This window comes from Dermacentor variabilis, chromosome 1 (assembly GCF_050947875.1).
Source record: "Dermacentor variabilis isolate Ectoservices chromosome 1, ASM5094787v1, whole genome shotgun sequence".
NCBI lineage: Eukaryota > Metazoa > Arthropoda > Arachnida > Ixodida > Ixodidae > Dermacentor > Dermacentor variabilis.
The window spans coordinates 114,001,396-114,028,855 of record NC_134568.1 but is presented as its reverse complement, the minus strand read 5'-3'; the positions used below and the strand labels follow the sequence as shown (position 1 = coordinate 114,028,855).

At 47.1% G+C, this 27,460-nt stretch overlaps 1 protein-coding gene across 1 annotated transcript in view; it reads left to right on the top strand.

Annotated features, from left to right (window-relative positions):
- Positions 1-9,944, top strand: part of LOC142583188 (clotting factor B-like) — a 55,807-nt gene extending 45,863 nt beyond the window's left edge. The window contains exon 7 of the mRNA XM_075693545.1: positions 8,869-9,944. Within this exon, the coding sequence (XP_075549660.1) occupies positions 8,869-9,054 (186 nt within the window). The 3' untranslated portion in view covers positions 9,055-9,944. The remainder of the gene's footprint in view (positions 1-8,868) is intronic.
- Positions 9,945-27,460: the final 17,516 nt, after the last annotated feature.

The following is a 27,460-nucleotide window of genomic DNA, read 5'->3' as shown; positions in this document are numbered from 1 at the left end:
TCATATAACGGTAACTTGACAACAAAGGGATCGCAAAGAAGAGTGCCTTCATCTCTGCAATACAGGGGGAATAGAAAAAGAAGAAACGGTGACATAACAGAATACAGAGGGGTGGCGTTTCCGATATAAAAAATGTGGTTTGCTTCTGTATTTATTAGAAACGGCCGAGTATTATTTTCGAATACGAATATAATATTGGACGGGAACTATTCGTATTCATATTCGAAACTAAACTATTCGGCATTTTCAAATCTTAAAAGAAGTTACGAAATATTTCGCGCCAACTGACTGTTAAAGTATTGTTACTGTCCTCTGTCTGCTGAACAAAGTATCGCAAATTGTCAGAAGTGAGGCAAAGCCAACAAAGTTGGTAATGGAAGCCTACATGACAGCCTGGGATTTTTTTTTTTTTTGTATTCTGGCCTTTAGTGCTCTTGGCAGTCTAGTCAAGTAGGAGCTTTATATTTTACGCTACAACCAGTGACGCTTTTCTCGCAACAAGCATGCATTTTATATGTGTCTACGGCATACAAGTCCTTCAACGGCATTTTTTCTCCGCCCAAATTGCTGTTATTTTTCAGCAACCGTTTATTTGGCGTTTTTGGAAAGCTAGTCATAAAGTAGCCCTTCAATCTTGGAAAGCTTTGCAACCAAGTTCTGAAAGTTGTTGCGAAGATAAACTGTGCAGGTTCTTAACTGACAATTTAGCGATATTTCTCTTAAAACTGGTCACTTCTATCTGACTTAGCTGTCCTATATCCATTAGCCAGTATGGGCGTGCTACCTAATTATACTGGAATAAATGTTCCTTCCGCAAGCATATGCGTCTGCGTTAGACTATTCGATATTGAATTCGATATTCGATACTTAATATTCGTAAAGTTGATATTGACCCGTCTCTAGTATTTATGCATTTTAATAAAGAAAGAAAAAGAAACAAGAAAGCAGCCTACATAACATCTACATTGTGTGTGAACGTAAGTGTAACTTCCTGTAGTTCTCTCTTCACTCATCAGAATCGCGAATATATATATAGAACAGCTTCTGCAGATTTATTTCGACGCTTATTTCAAGCTTTCGCCAGTAGAACTGAGTGGACATCACAATATGAGATCATTATCGATGTTACCGCGGTGGCAGCCGACTCCTGGTGGTTTACTTTTCTTCTCCCCGGACTTCCACGTTACAAACAGCAGCATCAATATGGGAGCACGTTTATTCGGGCCAGGGGCGCGCATTTGACCTGGGAAGGCTTGATGCCAAGGGGAGCGCACCTGCAGGTGGCCCGAAGCGCGCGATTACGACCACTGGCGCCGTAGCCGAGCGCCTTCGAAGACGGCAAGCAGATGGATAGGCTGTGCATACCTGCACATAACTGCGCCCACTGGAGGAGCACGCAACTGTCGACCAGAAGTGCGTTCAGAATAAGAACTGGTTGCGCCCTCTTGGCTCCTTGATTATGGCTCCGAGGAGCTGCTTAGCCGAAGTGGCCCGGATGCCTTGCCTATTGTGGGCTATTAGTGGCGGTCACGTCGTTAGCCCCACTGCTGCACTCAGTCATTGTGAAAATGCGCTTCCATTACAGGGCGGGACGTATACAAGCTGTGCCCGATCTTGGTAGCCCGTAACTGTACGCATCTCCGTACGCGTCTTGCATAGACGCTCTCGTCCGCTGGCTACCTGTTGTGAGCTGCAATTTTCAGACCGCACTTATACCGGGCTTGGAACTGAGCCAGGAATAGACCTTACGGGAGGCAACAGGCGTTGCGCTTCTTTATGTCTGCATGGACGTTGCGGGAATGTCTTTCTGTTTGCAAACATTCCATCCTTGAACTATGGCCGCGCCATCAACAGGTCACCCTCCAGCCGGCTTCCCTGTTCCCTTACTCAGAAACGATTGCGTCACCACTGCAGAGAGGGCAACTCATTCCGTGCTGGGGTGTGCAGGTAAAATGAGTCATTCGGGATGTTGACTCGGCCTCGATTCAAAATAGTTCGATCGCTTCTCAGCGTTTTAGCTAAGATCGAAGTGTACCATTTCGCGACGCTGGTCAGTAGCTGTAACACGATATTTGTTGTGACAACGAGTGTGCGTATATATAGTTGATACACGGGATTTTTATCAGCTCGATATGTTTACTTAATAATTGTTTTTTCGTTGCCTCGCCATTATATTTATTGAACGATGATGCGGTCGATCCGGCCTGGCGGAATATTTGCCTGAGAACTAACGTGTTGGGCGCCGCGTTTTACAGGTGAGCCATCTATATAAAAATTAAGTCATGGGGTTTTATGGGCCAGAACCATGATTTGATTATGCGGCACGCCGTAGTGGGGGACCCCAGATTAATTTGGACAATCTGGGGTTCTTTAACGTGCACCAAATACACGACACGACAACGTACACGACAGTTCTTGCATTTGGCCCCCACCGAAATGCGGCGGCCGCGGCTAAAACTTGATCCCGCTACCTCGTGCTTAGCAGCGCAACGCCATAGCCACTAAGCCACCACGGCAGGTTAGCCATATATAGGGTTGTCTTCATTTGGTGTGGCGTACGTATAGTACTGGAGGAGGAGGGGGGGTGCGAATCAAGCGAGAGGGAAGAAAAAGTGAGTGGTGGAAGACCTAAGCCCGGGTCGCGTTAAACGTTGCCGGACGTTCAATAATGTATCCATCAACGGGAGACAGAGAAAGCATGTCGTCCAACTGTTGTTCGACGTGAGCTGGATTCATAGGCGGCATTCAGACAAATGCCCTACAGCAGAAGCCGACAAGAAAGAAAGAAATAAAGAAAGAAAGAAAGAAAGAGTGAGAAAGAAAGAGCGAGAAAAAAAAAAGCCCTGAAATCGTTGGCATATCTGCAGTCAGAGAAGACAGCTTAGCTTTCGGATGCCCATTTTATCGAGCACTCCAATGGCATTATCGAAGGCAAGCTTGAACTGCAGAGATATTCCGTAGTTCATCGCAGGACTCTCGTGGACGAAGCTATTACCTCCTCCGCCTATTACCTCCTTTCATTGCAGCCCCCCACAGCCCCCCACTCCTTCTCTTCCCTCCGCGAGATGTATTAGGCATAACTGCGGGATCTTACATTTGCCTTCATGTTTGCTGACACTCTGGAAGCTCGCAATGCCAAACTACACTCATGTCGAGTACGCATTCAGGCGCGAGACTCTTTCTAGAAAAGGTCTCCATGAAAACCGCGTGCATCGAGCGATGATGTTTACGCTCTCGTTATGTGTAAGTGCCGGCGCTGTGCTCTGCGGTCGTCGGCGGGACGCTGTCTGGGGCGGCATGAACACGGCGTCCGCGGGGAGTTTCCACGCGGCGGTGCGCCCAGCGCGCGTGCACATCGCCCGCGCTGAGCGAATCGCACGAACCAAGGACTCGTCTCTTACCTTTTAATATGATTTTTTTTTTTATTTTGAGATGCAACGCTGTTGGGCAACACTCCGGATTACCCGTGCCTATAGGTTTTCCCACAAAACGCTTAATTATCGCGGCTTCCTGTCTTTGTGCTGATGGTGACGTGCGAAGGAGAGAAAATGCCGACAAGCGGTCCGACAGTCATTAATTAATGGCGCGCAGGAAATAGTCATGGAAGCAAAACGTTTTATTAGGCCGCGTCTACGCGGTGAACGTTCGATGCTTTCTGCGCATCCTCTGTAGAATTGACTTCAATGTCGGTATTCCGAGTGAAAAAAAAATATACATATATTCCTGCCTCCGCAGAGAGCGCATGCTTTGAAAGATAGAGAAGTGGCCGACCTAGTAGGTTTCTTACTAACCCATCCGCTTCAGCTCTGGTATATGGTAGTATCATCCGTCAAACACAATCGCACATAAAAATGTCTCCGACGCTCGTGAAATCCTTCTCCCCTCAGTGAAGTGCACAGCCGCAAAGAGGCAACTTTGCATCACCACCGGTGAAGTAGTAAACAAATGCGCAGCGGTGTGCATGATCCTGACTCCGTGGAGATAGTCCTCCTGCATGTACTCCTCCCCAACTTCTCAATCCTCCTCCAAAGTTGCATGCTCGACCACTATGACGAGTCTGTATGCGTACAAGAAAAGCATATGCAGAGTGCATTACGCAGTATACTTGCAAGTATGCAAGTATACCGGTATGCAAGTATACCAACATCTTAATATACGCCTCTGAGTGAGTGTTCGTACTGACTGGCCAATTTCTTAGTCGGAGCCAGTCGTCTGGTCGTCAGCAGGCCGATTTTATGCCTTTCGTCACTATGCTACGTTGATTTCATGCAGCGTCTTGCCGATACTGCCACCGCCTTTTCATTTGACCATAAGCGGGCAAACTGCAAATTTGCGACCGCTGCAGCGGTCATCGCGCCGGGTCAGGTGACTATCGAGTCGCTGTTCTGGGCTGTTTCTTGATGCACGCACACTATAGGCGTCTCGAAGCGTAACGAAAATGGTTTTGCTGGCTGCGAGTAGTACACAATGCGCCCCGACGCGTCATCGCCAAGAAAAGCGGCCACGCGAAGGACGCCCTCTCCCACATGCTAGCGAACTAAGCTTCGCTTTCTGTGGCGGCAAATTTTCGGACTTTTAGAGAGGGAGCGGAGCGTTTGCCAAAAAAAAAAAACAAACAAGAGAGAAAAGAAGAAAAAGAACGTTGTCCCGTAGTACCGGTGCGTAGCAGGAAGCGACTGTGTTTTGCCCCAGCTCCATGACGTAGCGGCAAGCAGAGGACGCGGGCGCTCAGGCATGTCGACTGCCACCAGGCGGAGGCCTAAAAGCGTATTTCGCGATATAAGACATCAACATTCCTTGCCGTCAGCCTTCGGTGATAGCTTCATGCTTGGCGACTAATACGAGTTCGCCAACATATATGCCTGTAAGAAGTAAAACGAAAAAAAAAACAAATAAAACACACACAGAGAGAGAGAGAGAGAGAGAGAGACCGGATTGCACGCGAATTTAAAATCGGATGAGCTTGTCGTCCGGTGCGAACAGAATGACCGTTGTGGCAGCGCGGTCTCAGCGCTGCCACTCAAGTGTGTGTGCGTGCGTACGTGCCTATACGGTTCGTTTCGCGCTGGTTCGTCCGGAGGCAGTGACCAGGCGCTGGTCTGGAACCGCCCGCTGATTACCCGCTAGGTGAGGCAACGGCACTGCTCGCTGCTCTTTTGCTGCTGCGACCATTATGGCGCTGGAAGCTCGCGCCTATGCTCCATGACGGGCCGACACGTGGCGGGGAAATCACCGACAGCCGCCTCTGAATTGGCTCTCCCACCCCCTTCCTTCCCCGTCAAAGACGGCGGCAGCAAGTGGCAGGTGGAGAGTTCGCCGGGCCTGGCACGTGAGGCTCGCGCCTCGCGTAGTCATTCTGTTTCGTGACCGGCAGTGGGAATGGAAAACGAGGGCGTTCGTCAAATGCCGCCCCCCACCTTTTTTTTTTTTTACTCTCGCACAAGCAAGCCTACGAAGAAATAAAATATAAAAAAGGACATGACACTCGGACTGTAGGAATTATCGTTCTAGGAACAGCTGTCTTGGAAGAAGGCAAAATGTGCAGAGGAAATGGAAATAAGCAGATGTCGCGACCAAGCATGCAAGCATGGGTTCAAACAGCCGTTGCCACGTGCGTGTCTCGGCTGTTCCTTGGGTTGAACAGGTTTATCGACTCGCCAAGATTTATTTTCTTACTCGTGTTAGAAAGAAAATGGCGAACGAGGGAAATGCCCTCAGTGAAACTATTTCTTTTTTTTCTCTCAGTTTTTCTCTTTGTTTATGCGTCTAAAACCAACGGGCATTTTGTCCTCAATGCGTGCGTACGGCTTACTCTATTCTCATTGCTCAACAATTAGAAAAAAGTTTACAAGAATGTATGAACAATATAAATTTGGGGTCTTACGTGCCAGAACAACGATCTGATTACCAGGGAAGCCGCAGTAGGGGACTCCAGATTGATTTTGACCACCTGGGTTTCTTCAACGTGCACCTAAATCTAAGTACACAATCTTCTTCTTTTTTTTTTTGTATTTCGCCCCCGTCGAAATGGAGCCGCCGTGGACGGCATCGAACCCTCGAGTTCAGCAGCACAACGCCATAGCCACTAAGCTACCGCAGTGGGTTAATTTACATGAATGTTGTTTTATGATGCATATTTATTGAAATTGCGAGGCTAACCTTAGCAGATAGCTCATGATCTGTCAGAGCAACAGCTAGACAAAGACGAAGGTTTACAAACTCACCCAGTTCTCGCTACTTGTGCAGATAGCTTACTTGACAAGGCCGGCATTAAGCGCACCGATAAATTTGTAAGCGATGCATAAATTAAGCGCAGCATACCTTGACTTAGATTTGCGGAAGGTTTGTACCTTTCGCAAATCTAATTCAAGGTGTGCACTTAAATCGATCACATACTTTAGTGAAGTTAGGAATACACACACAAAGTAAATTTGAGCACAGTTGTTCACCAGTGCTTCGTTCATGTAATAGTTAAACAAGCACTAGGCGTGATAAAGCAGCGAGATATGCACTAACGGAAGGAAGCCATACACAGACGCTGAGAACTTGCCAGTCAGCGCCTGAGTGTGTTTTACGTTTTCCTTGCGTCTGTGTCTTTCACGCTCTTTTACCATTCCTAATGTCGCACCAACTAGCCAACGCTATATATTTGTTTGGAAAGCAAACAAGCATGTGGCATTCCCCACAATATTCCCACTATGACAGCAAAACTTTCTAAAGAAAGCAGGGGCCAGAAGGAAAGGAGCGAATTATTTAAGCTTATTGAAGTTGAATTATTGAAGTTCAATTATGGATTTTGTATAACATTTTTTCTTGCCTATTCGCTTGCTTAGTTAGGTGCGCTCAAATGCGAAATCATTAGGTCGGTGCTGAAGCGAAAGTGATTGGTGGGCATTTGTGAGAAAGAATATCCTTATGGGAGCATCTGGGTTGTAGGTTTAAGTTAAATGCGCAACTATTAAGCGAAAGAGCCAGTCGATTGATATATTTATGCATTTTATCTCATTAATTAAGCGACTCGTACATTTACCATGCGTCTTATATATACGACTCGAAGAATAATTAATTCGTCTGCAAGACAACCATCCACACAGCGATTATCGTCAATTTGTAACCAATATTTATCACCTGGGGCCCACATTATCGCTAAAGTGAAGTTCATTTCGTAATATAATTTATGTTCTCGCGCGGAATCACACTTGTGTACTTTCGGTCGGGTATTACGCCCGTGCGAGTTGGGCAGGTCTCCGTCGTTCTTAAGACCGATGAAAACTATGAGCGCGCCTTTGTAACTTTAGGTGTGCACCGCGCCGTGTCTCGTTTAAATAAAGCTCTCAAGCACCAAGGCCCCTTAATCGTTTTACGACCCTGCCAGCGTAAGAGCTATGGTTTAGATCGGAGAGCAAGCTGCGGGACGCCCACGTCGAAAGTGTTGCCGGCGCGCCTTCCCTGAACTATAGTTAAAGCGAAGCAGACGCGTTTCTACGTAACCGCGGCATTAACCCGCCCAAGCACCCGCTAAAATAAAGCACCTCCTGCAGCAGGCACCGCGGCACACGCGCACCGGCCACACATGGGCCCGGCGGTGCAACTTTCACTGACCCACTTGACCGCGGCGCGCATAGAGAGGTGCAGCCACGCAAACGGTCATCGATCAGGCACTCCGTCTCGTGGCGGGCCGCTGTGCTGCATGTGCGGTGCGAAACCGCTATAGCGTGCGCGCACATCCATTCCGAGCACCCGGAGAGCACGTCAGCGCATCACGCCATCCACGGGGCCCCGCGATCACGAAAGCCGCGCCAGCCATCGCGTACTCGACCGAGCATAATTGCCGACGTGGCACCACACCGTGATAAGCTCGGGCGCCGCGCTCTTCGGTAGCCGCAGGTGCCCGGGGCGGGGGAGCCGAGAACGCTGCGCCGTACTGGCAGGGTCAAAGTTCCATGGCCAGGCCGCAATCCGGTTTCGCAACGAGGGGCTCGTCCGACTATCCAGCACGACCGTAAATTGATCCCTCTGCGACGGGACCTTTGCTCATATACTTTCTCAAACCACAGACGTCACGTATAGTCAGGTACCTATTCGGCCACACCCCAGCGGGGTGCCATCGCCTCCGGTTGCTGTTCTTTTTCGTTCGTGTCCCATTATTATTCACCGTCTATAGTGAACGCAGATGCTTTCACGTGTGCCACTGCAGTGTACGCTGAGAAGCGCCTCCCGTATTCGTTGCTTTTTGCGTAACTATAGCAGTTACGTTTTCGGTTGTGTTATGTAGACGTGGCTGTGCGGCTAGACCACCCATGTACAGACAGAATGCTAAAGGTTGGTCATGGTCATACCAGTTGGATTCGGTGATGATATTGGTGGTTCTTTCGAGACATGGAGTACACCAGTTTAAGCTATTTACGCATTTTCAGCAAATTTGCTGGCTATGATATGACACTAATGTGCGTACAATGAAATATCATCACTGCACAGAAAACAAGTCAGAATTAATGCGGATATAATTACTGCTATAGAGAATGCTTTAAAGTACGATACTGGCACATGAAGCACGCACGAAAACGAACTAGAAAGAGAGAAATACAAATTTTAATTATAAGCTGTAGGTGTCAGCCTGGCTGACTCCTTTCACATCGTTGTTCGTTTAGTAAAGGCCTTCCACGCGACGTGACCATTGTCGACGAATAAAGTCTGAATAAGCAGTGAGAAATGTAATAGTTGTATCAGTTCTGTTTCGTAAAACTCTAGGTAAATAGTCGCCTCTTCGATGTCCCTTTATCCCATTGTCTTGTTCACTGACTTAGCACTTTACGGCATGGTGCGTGCTATTCCTCACCAACTGCGCGTCTTCTGAAATGTTCGCAGGGCGACTCCGGCGGACCGCTCATGCTGGACCACGAGGGACGCTGGACGGCGGTGGGAATCGTGTCTTTCGGCTATCGCTGCGGGGTGGCTGGCTACCCTGGCGTCTACACACGTGTCTCGAGGCACCTGCAGTGGATAGATAACAACATATACATGGACTCCATTGGCTACAACACAATTGTGTGAGCCGTGAGAGCCGACGCGACCATCGCAGTGTACTGAGAGAGAGAAAGAGAGAGAAAGTGCCTGGACGCGTTATCGGCGCGGACTATTCTCGGTGCCTCCAAGCCGGCCGCTCCAAGACGACCGTGCGAGAGGGGACGATCGTATTGAGGGAAGTCAAATACATCGACTGAGGCAATTCTCTGCTCCGGAGCACCGGATCCGACGGCATTTTCTGGCGCGAGCGAGAGACAGTGTCGTTCAACCCTAGCTGTGCTAATGCCTTCCGAACTTGCACAGACAAAGCAGAGCTTAGCCGAGGAGTCTTGCTATGTGCGGCCTCGCAAGAAAAGTCTGTGAGCAGGTGCTAAAGTAACCGTTAGTGTTTATGCGCCTGAAGACGGAATGTCATCACCGAAGCAGGTGTCATCCAATGAATTCTTTGCTGCTTTGGACACAAAGCAATGCTCGCTAGGCGCCCCACTTCTTGACATCGTGCGCTGGTGATTTCTTTTCAATCACTGCCTTTGTTTTATGTATGCGTGGTTATGTGCATGACCAGGCAGGCATGCACGTCATTTGAAATTTTCGGGCACCACCACCGGACACTGCCGTACAGCACAAATATATGGCTGTGCCATCCTTGTGCGAACGAGTGCGTGAGCGTGTGTGCTCGTGGATGAGTGAAAGTGTGAACAGAGTGGAATGACTGCCAGAAACTACAACTTTGGTGTTCGTATAGTTTTTTTCTTAAATGTAGTGCATTGTGCCCAAGGTATTCACCTACGTAAAACCGATCGATGGCGATAACCGCGGTGCTGGACCTCACGGTATATCGCGAAGTGTCTTTCTTAATACTCGGTATTTGTTTGCACTGTAACCTGAAGGAAATAAAATCGGAAAACATTGACACGTAAAAACATTTGTTTGCTTGTATTGTATTTTACTGCTAACGCTGCAGACGATTATGTCACAAGTTATGAACAAAAGACATTCCAGAATTACCGGAAGCTTACTTTCGATGAAAGGTAAATGAGGTGAGTTTCCAACGTTACAGCTTCTACATATATGTTTCGCCATAAAGTGCATATTTCACAGGAGTGGCCAGGTACTGTATTAACCAACATGTTTGTCATTGGATGGTTCTTTCACTATAATCTCGTTTGCATCACGATTGACCACCGCTTCTTCTTGCGAGCTGTTATTGCGCATACGAACGGCTTTGAAAGTGCGGGATTTGTTCCGTACCTGAAAAATCCCGTAATGTCAACGTTTCACGCTCAACAAATTTTACGAAAGACACAAGCATGAACTTGCATACGTTTGAGAAATTTGCTACAGCCCACAAGTGCTTTGCGATATGCCTGTTCTTTGGGCACACCACTGAACTGTTGGCTGGGACTTAACACCCTAACGTTGTGATGAAGTAAGAAAACTGCTGAAGTAGGAAAACTGTCAATGAGACCACAGGGCGGCATTTCTTTTTTTCACACTTTTTATAATCGCCCCAATTTCGAAGCATACCTAGTATTTAACTCGCCCCCGCACAATTAGTTGGGCCTTATAACGTGAAAAAAAAAATGCACTGGCATTCTAGCTAGCTTTTACTTGCGTATTTCATGAAGAATATTTCTGGCAAAGTATAATCTGGAATGCCATCTTATTTCATGAGACACTTTATGGACAGATGCCTCGAAGCTGGCGGTAGAGTCATGTTTCTGCTAAGTCCACATGAGTTTATTACCCGGCTTCATTTCTGCAACTTCAACATGTACCACAAAGTAAATTAAAATTTTAATTAGAGAAAGTTAGTTAATTGTTCGAATAATCGTTTTCATAACCTGTGCAAGTAATATCCTCCTTTTCCAGTGAACCACCTGAGGAGGCTGAGTTGCGCGATATGCCACCGGCGATTAATGCGACTATTAGCATAGTCATAGCGGACTGTAGTGAGCACAGACTCGCTACATCAGAATTCACCAGCCTCAGACCATTGACATGCATAATACACATAAGGCGGCATTTGCACGACTATGGCACGATTTTATTTGCTGTCTTTTTAAATGCAGCCGATTGCATTATTTTCAGGGTTAATGCATTTGGCTTTGCCGCTATGCGAGCTAGCGATGGAAAAAAGCCAACCCTAAACCTGACGGGATTGTGTGTAAGTGGGCTTCTCCGCATGCCTAATATGAATAGTGGTGCAGCGCGGCAGCGGGACAATAGTTTAAAGGGCCCCTGAAACGGTTCGTACAAACTTTGTAGCCACGTAGGGTACAGCGAAAGTTAATCATTCACACCACAATGTGTGTAAACCGTCTCATATTAATATAAATACGGACGGTTACAAGTTACCCTCCTCCATAGTCATGCATTTTCTCCTCAACTCGTTCGCCGAAAGTTCGCCGTTCGCCGAAGGCGAGCTGGGCGTTTCGACAGAACGGTGGAGGCATAAACTTAAGCTGATGAAGGAACTTTAGCGTAGACGGACGTGAGCTGCCTGATCGGTCTCCATGGTCCAGCCACCCGTTGGCGCAGAGCTTAACCAGCCAAACAAAGAGCTAATATTGTTCTAACCAAGTGTAAAACATTTTAAACATTTACGAAAACAACGTGTTAACGAGTACACTCCTGCAAAAAACTTTACACCAGCAGCAAATAATAATACATTTCGTTACTGCTACTGTGTGTAGTTGAGCTGCATATATAGAGATTTCAGGTGATTGGCGGAGACACAAGAAGTTATTAAAGTCGTACTAATTGGAGCGACTAAAGAGGCTCAAGGACTAGTTTCACGAATACTAACATTAGGATCGAATTGAAACTTCGAAGGTATTCACGAGTCACTGTTTCAATTTCACTTATGTGCGTAAGTTAAGAGGCACAATAAATTAATAAAGTAGTGCTTAGCTGGCTAAGACGTCTTACGAAGGGGTGGCAATAAAGAAATATTACCGCTACAAGACGACATGTCGTTTCCGCGGTAAATCTCGGGAATAATATGTCCCTCTAAGCACGTGAGCCTTAAAATGAATCATCATCTAATATCTCAAAACAAAACAAAGAAAAAAATTGAGAGAGCGTCCACTCTAGCTCAGGTATAGCTCTCTTAAAGTCAATTCGAGAATTTCAAGAATAAATTATAGTTTAAGAAACTCGAAAACTGAGAGTTAAGAGAAGTAGCAAAATCAGAAAATAATAATAGAAATAGAAGGAGAAGAATTAGACAGCAAGGCTTATGTCGTCATGGAACAGCACCCTGCAGACGGAACCCGAAAGCTGCCTAATTAGGAGCACGAAGGCCTCATAATACGAGGAACACTACAGAAGGAAAGGCTGAAGGGGGACTTTAAAGGAACGCGAAGAGATGGCAAGACAAAGGATAATTTAGGGAGAATCCTTACATAATGCTAACCTTGTTTAGCTGCAGAGAAGATATAGGGTTGGCCACACGAACTACAAGGGGGCGAGGAAGGCGACAATGTGACATCTTTGCAGGTGAGCGACAGTATTTCAGTCACTTGCAGATTGTAAAACTAGTCTGGCATATTCCGGCAAGTTATCGCTAATGAAGTGAACGGGCTGAACAAGAGTAGACGGTGCTGCTGGGCGGCTGATAGCGGCCGAGTGATTCGCTTAGATAATGTACAGCGAAGTCACATGTTTTAGCTTTGCCACAAAAGAAAGCACGCGTCAGAACTCACGAAGGCATTAACATTCGGACGAGGCAGTATGCAGAAACAAGTGTTATCCCTTTGGAATCCTGCACTGTGGATACGGAAGGGGAAGCGCCCGAGTCCTGTAATAGACGAAACGATAAATGACAGAAATTGGGGAAAGGAAGGGGGGAGATATTAACGTCCCGAAGGCTTACGGGAATGGAATCCGCCGACTTTGTGCTAAGCTAAAGGAAGTCATATCCCCTGAGTCGCCACAGTGGTGAAACTGTAACTTTTGGTGGGGAGAAAAAGTGTGGCACTTGTGAGACGTTAGAAACCAAGTTGTAAAGTTCAGTTCCTTCGTTGTTCGGGTGCCGACATGCACACTGTTGTAATATGTAGATGACAACTGTGAGCGTATACGCGACGATTTCAGTAATGTAAATACGAGAATAGCTGCATATGCCACAAGGCCAGCCAATTAATTCACATCGCTTTTGAGCGTCCTATTACATTAAATAAAAATACAGCCTGGTAAGTATATATAGAAACTACAGGGGGTTGTTTCTAAATATGAATAATTGTATATTGTGTAGAGCTGAGCAATTCCAGCGCAGAAATTAGTGAAAGGATATCGGGATGCATATAAACAGGCTTTTGCAGAATGTAGTTCGCCAGAAAGAGAACGTCTTCAAAACTCAAGAATATCTGCGCAGTAAAGGCTGGTGGGAGAAAACGCCGGAAAAGGGCCGAGGTGAACGATGACATATTCATCATCAGCCTGGCTATGCCCACTGCAGGGCAAAGGCCTCTCCCATACTTTTCCAACTACCCCGGCAATGTGCTGATTGTGGCCATGTTGTCCCTGCAAACTTCTTATTCTCATCCGCCCACCTAACTTTCTGCCGCCCCCTGCTACGCTTCCCTTCTCTTGGAATCGAGTCCGTAACCCTTAATGACCATCAGTTATTTTCCTTCCTCATTACATGCCCTGCCCGTGCCCCCCCCCCCCCCCCAATTTCCTTTTCTTGATTTCAACTAAAATGTCATTAACTCGAGTTTGTTCCCTTACCCAATCTGCTCTCTTCTTATCCCCCTTAACGTTACACCCATCATTCTTCTTTCCATATATAGCTCGTTGTGTCGTCCTCAATTTAAGCAGAACCCTTTTCGTAAGCCTCCAGGTTTCTTTTCTCTTGAGGGATAATGACAACCTACTGTTCATAATCTGAAAATTCCTGCCAAACGCTTCCCAGCCCATTCTCATTCTTCTGATTATTTCAGTCTCATGATCCCGATCAGCGGTCACTGTCTGCCCTAAGCAGATGTATTCCCTTACCACTTCCAGTGCCTCGCTACCCATCGTAAACTGCTGTTCTCTTCCGAGACTGTTAAACATTACTTTAGTTTTCTGCAGATTAATTTTTAGACCCACCCTTCTGCTTTGCCTGTCCAGGTCAGTTAGCATGCATTGAAATTGGTCCCCTGAGTTACTCAGCAAGGCAATATCATCAGCGAATCGCAAGTTACTAAGGTATTCTCCATTAACTCTTACCCCAAATTCTTCCCAATCCAGGTCTCTGAATATCTTCTGTAAACACGCTGTGAATAGCATTGGAGAGATCGTATCTCCCTGCCTGACGCCCTTCTTTATTGGGATTTTGTTGTTTTCTTTATGGAGGATTACGATGGCTGTGAAGCCGCTGTAGACATATTTCAGTATTTTTACATACGGCTCGTCTACACCTTGATTCGTAATGCCTGCATGACTGCAGAGTTTTCGACTGAATCAAACGCTTTCTCGTGATCAGTGAAACCTGTATATAAGGGTTGGTTATATTCCGCACATTTCTCTATCGCCTGATTGATAGCGTGAATATGGTCTGTTGTTGAGTAGCCTTTGCGAAATCCTGCCTTGTGCTTTGGTTGATAGAAGTCTAAGGTGTTCCTGATTCTATTTGCGATTACCTTATTAAATACTTTGTAGGCAACGGACAGTAAGCTGATCAGTCTATAATTTTTGAAGTCTTTGGCGTCCCCTTTCTTATGGATTAAGATTATGTTGGTGCTCTTCCAAGATTCCGGTACGCTTCAGGTCATGCGGCATTGCGTATACAGAGTGGCCAGTTTTTCTAGAACAATCTGCCCACCATCCGTCAACAAATCTGCTGTTACCAGATCCTCCACAGCTGCCTTCCCCTTTGCATAGCTCCCAAGACTTTCTTTACTTCTCATTGATCATTGATACTCATTGATCGGCTTCTTACGTACCAGTTTCTTCGGTTCTCTCCTCAAGTCTAGTCTAATTCGAGATCTTACCATCCTGTGGTCACTGCAGCACACCTTGCCGAGCACGTCCACATCTTGTATGATGCCAGGGTGAGCGAACTGACCTTCGTGATGCCCCTCGCTTCAACGCGAACTAAGCGGCGAGAACACAGTGCACAACAAGCTATCAGCCCTCGGCGCACCTAGACCTAGGCTCTGTGCCCATAGCAGATCGGTTTCAAGATAGGGCCCGCGCGCGGCCGTGCTCAGCTGCGCCATACGCAGCCGCAACCAGAACACACGGCGACAACGATGACGGAAATGCGCCTTGAGTGTCCATATAATTGCTATCGCAATAACAACCCTTAACGACGCTATTAGTTACACACAAACGCGGGTGAACTTTTCACGGTGAAGCGTGCCACACACGAGCGTGCCACAACGAGATTTTGAGTAATCAGAGGATGACAAGAAATGAAAGAAGTATTACGACAGTGTGTTGTGGGCAGACGATACAATTTCTGGCCGTTGTTACAAGAAGTAGCTCCTGTTCCTGCTGATAGAGTGGCGAATCCCACACCATTTGAAATAGTTCGCCTAGATTTCAGTTTCTCTGCGAGAAACTGCGAAAAAAAGGAGACATTGTCAAAGTTTACATAGCAATGTTTACATACGTTATCACAAGAGCAGTACATTTAGAAACTGTTGGCGACACTTCCTCTCAAAGTTTTCTACAAGCTTTTCGGCACTTCGTAGCTCGAAGAGGAATGTGCCCAGTCACCTGCAGCGACAACGCCATGACTTGCCAGGTCAAGGAAATGAATGCGGTCCTGACAACATTACATCGCGAAACAACTTTCATCGCCAATCACCATGTTAAGTGGACATTCAGCCCGGAAAACGCACCGTAGTGGGGTGGCTTCTCTGAAAGGCTCATCCGTAGTTTCAAGCCCTCTGTACGAAAGTGATCGTTCGACGTTTTCTGCATATTTAAGAACTGAATACCTTACTATACGAAGTAGAAGATATCACAGATAACCGACCTTTAGGATGACCCTGCAGAATGCACTCCTTTAACTCCTGCGGGACGACTCGGGAAAGAAAAAGGCGCAGTTTCGCCCGAAAGACGAAGCACCGATTGCGATAGTAAATTAGTGGATAGCTGTACAAAGTATGGATAGTACTTTTAACGGCCGTATAAACTTGTAAATGTTCGCTTACTAACTAAATTAATAATGATAGAATGTGTAAACGTGACTGAACGAGGACTTATTAAGAAACAGACACACAGAGGCAGCGCTGTCTTTGTGTGTGCACTTCTTTCTACGTCCTTGATCAGTCGCGCTTACACATTCGATCATGGATTCAAACCAACTAGTGCGCCAACGTGTATTAACTAAATTAACAAGCAGGGTGTCGGGTGCGCACAGGTAAAGATGAACACAACTCGCTCAATGAGCGCGGAAACTCGCTGTCAAAATGCTGGAGTGAGGAATCGCGGCAGCAGCAAGCGCATTGACCTTCAAGCATCTCTCGCTTCAACGCGAACGAAAGGCGAAAGGAAAGCGCATACGAAGGTACCGGCACTACGCGCACTTCGCAAACATCGCAGAGCGCTTTAAGATGAGGCCCGGGTGGGCGCCCACTTTGGCCACATCGCAGATCACTTTCAAGACACACGACCACCGGCAACGCGTCTGCGTTCGCCAAAGGCTTCTACTACGGCGTCCGCCATTCGCGTGCCCAACGCCGTAAAAGACGCCGCGGTTGTCTTCACTCTCTACGGAGCAGCGGGCGAGGAGGACATCGAGACACCCTAGCAGCCGCCGGAGAAGAACGCCCCTCCTCCGTCGCCTAACCGCCCTGCCTCGCACGCGACAGGAGAGGGCACGCTTCCGGCCCGCGTTTTTCGCTCGCGCACGCGAGAGAGAAGTGGTTCTTGTGGGGAAGGAGGAAAGGCTAGCCCTATTTTCTGCAACCCATGCGGGAGCACGGCTCAGCGCCAGCAGGGTGTAGGAGATGGGATTAAAAGAGAGAGAGGGTAGGAGGGAGAAAGGTAGAGGGTCATAGAGATGGAAGCGAAGTAGTGGCGGATCAGGACGCCCGAGGTGGTGGGATGGCCTGACGGCCATCCGTCTTTGTAGAAATGTCCTATAGTCTCGCCGAGAGACCCGACAAGTCGAGGTACTCGACGACACTTAGGAAGGCTGGTAGCTGATTACGACAGGGGAAGAGGATATCTTCCTGTCGTGAACATGGGAACCCCAGGCGGTGGAGCAGAGCAGGTGAGCAGGGCAGGCCAGCAGGAGGTGCTCCAGAGTCTCTGGTTCACCACAGGAGGCACAGGCTGGCGAGCTGGCTTTCCCAAGGCGGTGCCGGCGGGCTGCCCTCCAGTAGCAGCCAACTCGCAGTCGGAGCAGCAACGAGGCAACCCTTCGTAGGAGGCCGTGCTGTGGAAGAGGCCGTGGAGGCCGGCCCAGGGATACCCGTTTGTCCAGGTGGCAGGCGATGATGTGCCGGCGCAGCCTGTGTCTCGAGAAGTCTGTGGCCGTTACAGCAGGGCTGAGGGGTACGCTTGAGTGATGGGCACTTTTTGCAAGAGTGTCCGCCTCTTCATTGCCTGGGATCCCTACGTGTGCCGGTAGCCAATGCAGAGATAGTGAGCATCCTCCGTCCTGAAGGGCCGTCAGTCTTGAAGAGAGCAGCGCTACCCCAAGGCTAGCCCTGTCAGGGTTCTGCAGGCAGAGCATCGCCGCCTTGGAGTCGCAGAAGATGGCTGCCGGGGTCGCTGGTAGCTCCTCTGCAAGTAGGTCCACAGCAAGGTGGACAGGACATGTAATGAGTGGGGAAGATAACCGATGGTCATTAAGGGTTACGGACTGGATCCCAAGGGAAGGGAAGCGTAGCAGGGGGCGGCAGAAAGTTAGGTGGGCGGATGAGATTAAGAAGTTTGCAGGCATGGCATGGCCACAATTAGTACATGACCGGGGTTGTTGGAGAAGTATGGGAGAGGCCTTTGCCCTGCAGTGGGCGTAACCAGGCTGATGATGATGATGATGATGATGATGATGATGATGATGATGATGATGATGATGATGAAGGCGGACTCGTGCTACCTCTGCTGCAGTAGAGCTTGCATGCCCCGGCAGACGGCACAGCTTGCTCTTTCGTAGGGCCGGTGCAACGCAGGCTGCTGTGGATGAGCCCATCTCCGGTATCACGGATCCAACGACGAAGACGTGAAGGTGGTCCCCAAGTCTCTCTTTGAGGAGAGAGGCTGCCGTCTGCTGTAGGGCATATGTTGGGGAACGGTTCTTCGAGACACCTGGCAGCTCCGTCGAGATAGCGATTGGTGGTCGATGTGGTGGGCGAGGCTGTACGGCGTTTGCAGGCGTGTCCGCGAGATTGACCGCGTTCGCCAGCTCACCCTCACAGGCTTTCACTCGCACATACAGCATACGGCATGCGGCGACGGTTTTATCGCACTTGGACTTTATACGTAACCTCACGGCGACGGCGGAAATGCGCCCGGAGTGTCCATATAATTGTTATCGTAATAAAAACTGTCAGGAGACTGGAGTGAGAAATGGCACGAAAATCTTAAACAAATGTGGAGACTACGCGAACAAGTTACTAAAGCATGGTGGAAAAGGTTGCCCTCCGAGTACAAAAAAATAAAAATAAAAAAGAGGTACATCATTGAAGCAGGCTCAGAAATATTACCAGGAACTGACAAAATGTCTTACGTGGAGAGTGAAATCCAAAAACCTCTTGGAAAATCTGCGTGGTGAAGGAACTTTTTTTCAGACAGAGATAAATTATTTCAAGTATCTGCATAATAAAGGCACCTGACAACAAGTTTCTTCGGACGCCCACCAAAGTTGGTTTATCCACTCGAAGGATGTTTCTAAGCGGGCACCTGCTGCCCCAGGAAGAAGAAGCAAACTCAGAAAGGAGATGAAAAAAATCGCAGCGATACAGCTGAATCTCCCTGGATGTCGGCCCTTTACCATAGTAAATGCATATTATCCATTTGGCGTATAGGACACACGCTCGCTAGATACGGTTCTTACTTCTTGTGGACTGGGCATCCTACTGTCAGGTGACTTCAATTCTCACCCTATATCATCGGGATTAAAAACAGATTTGTGCAGCACCAGATTATGGAACTGGTCATTGGACAATTTATTACGTTTATGCGGGGTAGATCTTACTCTGCAATAGATGTTACATTGTGTCGCCCGAGTGTCTCCGTATCTTCTTGGTTGCTATTTTGTGTGCTATTTTCTGGTGCGCCAGCTTACAAATTACGCCCACTTGTTCTGATTGAGCCTATGGTGTTGGGATGCTAAGCAAGAGGTCGCGGGATAGAATCCCCGAAACGGCGGCCGCATTTCGATGGGGGCCAAATGCGAAAACACCCGTGCACTTAGATTGAGGTGTACGTTAAAGAACCCTAGGTGGTCCAAATTTCCGGAGTCCTTCACTACGGCGTGCCTCATGATCAGAAAGCGGTTCTAGGCATGTAAAACCCCATAATTTAATTTTTCTGATTGAGCGAGAAGCCATGCGATTGTGCTGTGGATTACCGAAATTTATGTCTAATAACGTCTTACATCAAGAAGTCAGGTTTCCCTCAATATTGTGCAGATTTCGGTTGCTGACGGTGCAAACATTCTTAAATATGTACGAATCCCCTATTAGAAGATTGGAAAAGATATTCATTTCCCAGCCTGCATTATTTTTCGTAGTACACTGGCCCCGGTTTCCTATACCACAGGTGGTCTTTGTACAAGCATTGATTAACCCCTTAAATGTACGTATTTGGGATGTGTCACCTAGTTTTGATGTGCGAGAGAGTCTACAAATCATCGATGATGACATCTACCCTAACAATGCAAAATTTCTCTCAAAGTATATTAAGTGGACTATTGCAAGATCATTTATTGAGTTTAGATATAGATACGGTCATTGCAAAAAAGGCCTCAGAGTGCGGAGAAAAATCTAGAATTCGCATTTTCGCTCCTGCTCTAGACTGGTCATTCTCAATTAGGATACCGGACTACTTATCCGTATTTCTGGCTGAATTTCTAGCTGTAGTGTTAGCCTTACTTAAGCGAAATTAATCAATATCAACGGTAGTCATAATAGCAGATTATTTATCTTTATGTACATCGCTTACAACAAATAGTGGTGCTAGCCTTTCACGAACACTTCATTTTCTAGTGTCTGACCACATAAATTTAATAAGACTGCTTTGGGTGCCTGTCACAGGGGATTACACATTAACGAAATGGCTGACAGTCTCGCGAGAGCGGCCCTCAATGGCCCTGTACTATCATTACTTCCGGCATCAGCTTTCCTAACTACTACTAGGTTCAGGAGATATGCAATTGCTCTAAACCTTTTGAATCCAGCGATAGCAAATTTTTTTTCGGAATATCGACACCTCCTATTCCCTTGGCACACAAATTCCTTTCACACATGAAAAACTGAAGTAATTTTTACCCTATTATGCTGCTGAACATCATTATTAAACTTTTATCGTCACAGGGCTGGTCTGGCACCCACCCCTCTGTGCCCATTCTGTGCAGTAGATGCAACCATCGATAATTATTTCTTATTCTGCCCCCATTTTTCCGCTTTGAGGAAATAAAAAACGTTTTATAGAACCAACGTTCCCGCTTGGTTTGAATTTCTCCATTTTAAACATCCTTTCTCCTGGAGCCTCATCTCTTGGAAACTACCACGTGGATATCTTCTCAGCCGTGGAGGAATTCATAGTTGTTTCAAGATGTTTTTCTTAATTACTTCACGCATTATTTTTATCCGTTTCCACAAAACACTTTTGCCAGTTTTTGTAATTCCAACATCTTCCTAATACCATCCAAATCTTGGCCAATCCCCCGCCGAAGGTACGCGCCATCGAAGAAGGATGTCCTATCCTATCATATCCTATTGTAACTCCATGTTCAAACCGTCAGAATAAATGGTTCTAACCGTTACTGTTCCTCAGTGTTCGCATCATAGTCATGGAGACTATGCATCGTACAGTGAGTTTCGGGCACTTAGATGTAGATTTTGAATAATAAATTGCGTTCTAGAAGGCCATTTTTGAAGCAGCTTGAAGCAGTAGATAAAATGTCGCTAATTGTTCATTCATGTCGCCAAAAAAAAAAATGGCCGGTTGTTAAATAGAAAAATGTGTAACAGGCAAGAAAGTTGCTAAATCTAGCCAAACTTGAAAAGCGTTAAAATATCAACACTGATTACATACTGCTAAATTATAAAAAGCAAAGCTCATATCTTTTTTTAGGGTAGTCTGGTAGAAGGCCATAATCAAAACGGGACGATGCACGTGGCGTAAGGTGAAACTTGCTCTGTACTTCCCGGTAACAGCCTCCTCTGCAGCGCAGGCGTGCAAGGCGTGCAAGGCGCGTGCCGCAGGCGACTCGCAGCGCAAACAACCGTACCTTTAACTGCTGGCGGCCGAACGTCATCTGCTATAGCGCGTTGCGGCGAGACCCGAAAGACAATGATCACTGCCTAAGCAGGGAATACGTAGTAAAAAAGGCATAGCTACGTGGGTGCTATTCTGAAAGACGACTTTGCATCAGCTGTTGTTTTGTTGGATTTTCCACCCTGCAGGCGACAGTGCTCGCTTTCGAAAGCGTGTGTGACAGTGTGTGCGTCCCACTTCTGGCAAGGGGGGCGGGACAGTGCCACCATATTCCCGCGGTAGATACGCCTATGAACTCATATAGTTACGGCGTCGCACTCAGTGTGCGCTCAGCAATCACCCTCGTGTCAAGAATAGTGCAACGTATCTAGGGTCTTATGTCACACAAGGAGAATTTGTATAACCCTAATATAACAAACTGACCGAGCTCGTAGGGCTGTTTGCCGCCGGCGATGTTTCTTCTGTCCGCTCCCTCCTTTTTACGCCCGCGGGTTGGTCTGGAGTGCGGGTAGTGTGACGGCAATTCTGTTATTTGTGAGTGAACGAGGCTTATTGCTGGTTGAACCCGAGAGTCAGTACTTCGAAACAACTTCGTCCCTCACATTATCTCGAGGAGCTTCGACTTGTCCAGGGGCACCCGATTCTGTATATTTCACGGCACGTGCGTCTCAGGGGCAGTGACTCATGCATTCTGTTTTATACAGCTTTTTGTTTCACTTCACGAACAAAGCAAGCCCGAAGGGGGAAACCCTCGGGCGCTCTGAGAGGCTGCACGGACGTCCGAAAAATCTGGGATTCCCCTGCTACTTAAACAGACGGGGTTGCTGACCAACGCCTGATCACGAAGGCCGTAACTCTGTGGCTAAGAATATACTGGCTAAACTATATCACCGACAGGTGTGAACTTCAGTAATGTATATACACGGCTCATGGTACAGTCTAGAAGCGTACGGTGAGGGGCTAGTTGGTATGACATTATGAGAACAAAGAAAAACTGCGCAGAAAAGGACAGGACAGAGAAAGAACCACACGACACAGGCGCAGACTAACAACTGGTTTAATGCTCCAATGCCACCTTCCTACAAACAACAGAACGCATGCGCGCCAACCGCAAAGACCAATGCCGCTATCATGTAGTCAAGCCAAGAAACGCCAACTCCTTGCGGTACAAATGTATGGAAGCCTCGCTAACACATTTATCCGGCCCTAATCTCGCGATTTCTAAAGCTTCGATTACTTCACGCTCTTTCTTATCACTTGCGCGTTCGACAATCTTAGTCCTGCCGAAAAGTGGAGCACAACCATTGCCGTCATGCCTGCAGGTCTTGCAATGCTTAGGAAGATGCTGTCCTCTAGAATCATCTAGTGAATTGGCATGTGCTAATAATCTAATATTAATGCAGCGGCCTGTTTGTCCAACGTACACGTTACCACAACTCAGCGGAATCTCATAGATGACATTCGCTCTACAAGGCACAAACTTGTTCCTGTGGTTAGTGCCGCACTCGATTTTCTTTGTCCTATCAGGTCTAGCTAAATTGCACAGACTGGACAGCTTACAAGGTGCCGAAAAGAGAACCTGTATGCCGAATTTACCCGCGACCCTCTTCAGCCGTGCGAGACCCTGTGGACATAGGGCATAACTTCATACTTCCTCCTCTCCTGTGGATCCGCCCCACGAGGCTTTGAACTTGGTCGGAAGGACTTCAACAGGAACTCGGCAACAGCCCGAAGAAGGGCCAACGGAAAACCGCTAGTGAAGTCCTGTCCACACAAGGTTCAGTCTAGTTTTGATGTCCAAGCTGATCGCCTTCGGTCGGCCGGTTTTCCGTTGGCCCTTCTTCGGGCTATTGCCGAGTCCCTGTTGAAGTCCTTTCGACCAAGTTCAAAGCCTCGTGGGGTGGATCCACAGGAGAGGAGGAAGTATGAAGTTATGCCCTATGTCCACAGGGTCTCGCACGGCCTGAAGAGGGTCGCGGGTAAATTCGGCATACAGGTTCTCTTTTCGGCATCTTGTAAGCTGTCCAGTCTGTGCAATTTAGCTAGACCTGATAGGAAAAAGAAAATCGAGTGCAGCACTAACCACAGGAACAAGTTTGTGCCTTGTAGAGCGAATGTCATCTATGAGATTCCGCTGAGTTGTGGTAACGTGTACGTTGGACAAACAGGCCGCTGCATTAATATTAGATTATTAGAACATGCCAATTCACTAGATGATTCTAGAGGACAGCATCTTTCTAAGCATTGCAAGACCTGCAGGCATGACGGCAATGGTTGTACTCCACTTTTCGGCAGGACTAAGATTGTCGGACGCGCAAGTGATAAGAAAGAGCGTGAAGTAATCGAAGCTTTAGAAATCGCGAGATTAGGGCCGGATAAATGTGTTAGCGAGGCTTCCATACATTTGTACCGCAAGGAGTTGGCGTTTCTTGGCTTGACTACATGATAGCGGCATTGGTCTTTGCGGTTGGAGCGCATGCGTTCTGTTGTTTGTAGGAAGGTAGCATTGGAGCATTAAACGAGTTGTTAGTCTGCGCCTGTGTTGTGTGGTTGTTTCTCTGTCCTGTCCTTTTTTGCGCAGTTTTTCTTTTTTCTTAGTTCTCATCATGGTACAGGACCTGGATGTCACATGGTGCGCGGTAGAATTCTAACAAATATTCATGTTAGTATTTGTTCCGGCGTGGTCGCTCCCTCAATTCAGCATTTGATCTCAGCCTGGGGCGCAGTTTCGTGGAGGTCACCGCCGTTCAGAAATGTTTGCAATCGTACGACACTTTGCTGAGGAGGCCTTTCCGTAATGGACCTATATAGAGTTGCAAATTTTTATGTGCCCACGAAAGAACTTCGTGATGGACAAGTTGATTCATCATCTATAATATTCATATCCGCGCAACGAAACAAAATGAAGTCAATAGAATTGTCTCCGCGGGGCGCTCATTTGGATAATTATAATGGTCCCAGATACCGGTACATATGACCTATGGGCGATTGAGCAAAAAGCGGGCGGTAGAACAATAAGAAGACAAGGGGGAAGGGGATATAGTAGCAATCGTAAGAATAGGAATATCCTGCTTTCTTACCTTGTCAGTTTTCTTTCTTTTTTTGAGACAGTTGTTCTTGTTGTATTGTTAACTACCGTTCACATTTTCAGGTCTTACACTTCGCACGTTCGTCGCTTGTCATTTTGATGATAATTTAGTGGTGGCAATTTTCGTAAACACTGGCCTTGAAAAGAAATCACAGGCTCCTGCGTTATATGTCTGAGTCAGACATCTTGTGTGCTTCAGATCGTAGAGATGTCTAACAATTGTTAAACTCGTTTTGCTCGTATACGTTTTATCGCACTTTTACTTTAATTCACCATGACTTATTCGAATGTGTCGTCCTTAATCATTTAGCTGCCGTTTGTAATACCATCCTGAAGCTGTGCAAACACCTGGGACAGCATCTGATGGCACCGGATGTTGACAAAGAAGAGTAAGACCGGTGACCATGCCTGCTCGTGGACACATGCCCACGAGCAGCATGGGCCGCGATCACCACGGGTCACGATCACCCCGGGCCACGATCACCACGAGCAGACAGAGACCATCGGAACCAAGACGTAAGATACGATGAAGTTCGGCGCACGTCGCGCCTGGCCGCGCCCGGCACGGACTTCAGCGGCGATGAACTCCGGCGAAGTGGTCGAAGGTCCCGTCTGGTCGCGCCCGATGCAGACTCCAGCGCCGTTTAAGCTTGGCGAAGCAGGCGAAGGTCCCGTCTGGCAGCACCCGATGCAGTCTGCCGCGTCCATGAAGTCCGGCAGAGCGGTTGAAAGTCTGGCCGCACGTCACCACGTCTGGCCGCACCGGATGAGGACTCCAGCGTCGATGCTCTCTGCGGGGATCCGGGACGGTCGACCGGAGGAACATCGACTCCCAGAACGACGGGGACAGCCGGAGATAGTGGTCGACGAGCAGGAATACTGGCGAAGGCGACAGGCTGGTAAGTGAGACACGGGGGTTGTCACATGCGATGGCCGAGAAAATCAGACACTCGGCAGGTTGGCTAACAGTCGGTGAAGTTAATGACCTGTCAGTTGGATTTCAGGCCGCGCGCTACCAACCGCCGTTCTTAAAACCTCAGCTGAACAATGCTCAAGCGATAGTCATTACGTGAGACCTGGGGACGAATTCGCCAAGCTCTTCGTTTGTAAGCCATCCTTGCCTTTGACTGTCACCCTACACTCATGATATGTACAGCTATAGTTTTCTGAAAAATGCTCTTACGGACGATTATAGCGTAAGATAATTTTTGGAAATATGGGCCCATATTTGGGTTCTGTGATCCTAGCTTCTATCTTGCCGCGCATCTGACATTAATTGGCCAGTCATAGGCAGTTATGACACGCTTACTCCGCTTCTCTTAATCTTGTTCTCATCGATCATGTTATGGACCTGGGTCCGAATTCATAGTCAGCTTTGTAAGAACTACCCGTCATTTACTGGCGACGTGTATATGCTGATATGTTCGCTTGAAGTGTCGGCTCGCGCTATTTTTAACGAGCCGTTCTACCACCTTATGACGACTAGTACCGTTTCCTCAAGTGTTGAAACATGCCTATAGCATTGTTCATATTAAACGACTCATTAGGTAATATGGTAATCAGTTCTGATGATGTTTTATACTTGATATTGAATTGGGACACGAAGAAGTCTACTGCTTCTGGTGGCATCTGCGCAGCGGGGTTTCCGTCAAGGATACGATACTACAACGCAATTAGTCGATATTGTTCATTATGTCTTTGTACTCTCGATCTAGGTAATCAAGTGGATGCCATTTTCATTGATCTTTTTAAAGCCTTTTACTCTGTGCTAAATTCCAAGCTTCTGGTAAAACTTAACACCATACTTAATAACCCCGTTTTGTTTCCTGTACAGCCAGTTTTCTTCATCGTCGCTCACAATTTGTTTCCTTCAGTTAAGTAGAATTATCTCTTGTTGACATCACGTCCGGTGTTACTCTGGGATTCGTATTAGGCCCTTTATTATTTTTTAATATATATTAACGACCTACCTGTAGCACCTTATCTAAAATTAGGATTTATGCAGATGATTGTGTACATTATGAAACAATTGATACAAATGATGACAATTATCTTCTTGTCCAATCCCTCATGCTTTTTTTGAGCTTGGTGTAAAACATGGCAAATGAACATCAATTGCAGTAAAAGAGTCGTGATGTCATTTACCAATCGACGAACCCCCTTTTGTTTTGACTATTCTTTGAATGGCGTAGCGCTTAAATGAGTGTCCGAAAATAAATATTTAGGCGCTTTTCTAACAGAAAATCTTTTTTGGTCTAACCCCATCGAATATGTAAACGGAAAAGCACTAAAAAAAACTAGGCCATTTGCGCCGCACTTTAACTAAGACAGCTCGCGACACTAAACTGCTTTTATATAAAACGCTTATCTACCCCATTCTTGAATGTGCGTCCGTCGTGGTTTGATAGCCCTACAAACACTGTGAAATAATCTCACTCGAAAACGTTCAAAGAAAATCCATTCGCTTCATTTGCCAAAATTACAGCCGCAGTTTCTCGCCAACACCAGTACTACAAACACTGGGCATGGACCCACTGCGTTTGCCTTATCACATTGAAGCTGTTAAATTCTTGCATGCAATATTTAACTCCACCTCTAGCCTTTGTGACGGTTACCATACCACATTTACGAAGAAAGTTATATCCGTAGCTCCCACACTTTGAGCATAGCACCTTTTTAGAGTGCAGCTCTTAAAGGGCCCCTCACCAGGCCACATAGCAAATCTTGGTTATATGCTGGAAGTTGTTACGGGCCCTCTAGGAAGCGTTCTATCGCAAAATTTTTTTCAAATTGGTTCAATAATAAGCGCGATAGAAGTATTTCAGTGCCGCGAACTCATGATTTCGGGAGGCGAGCCTCACTCCAACATAGACGATCTCTCGACTTGCCCCCGTCTAGCCTGCGCAAGCAAAATTTCTTCCCTGAGTTCTCCCATACCATAGCTGGAGGATCTGA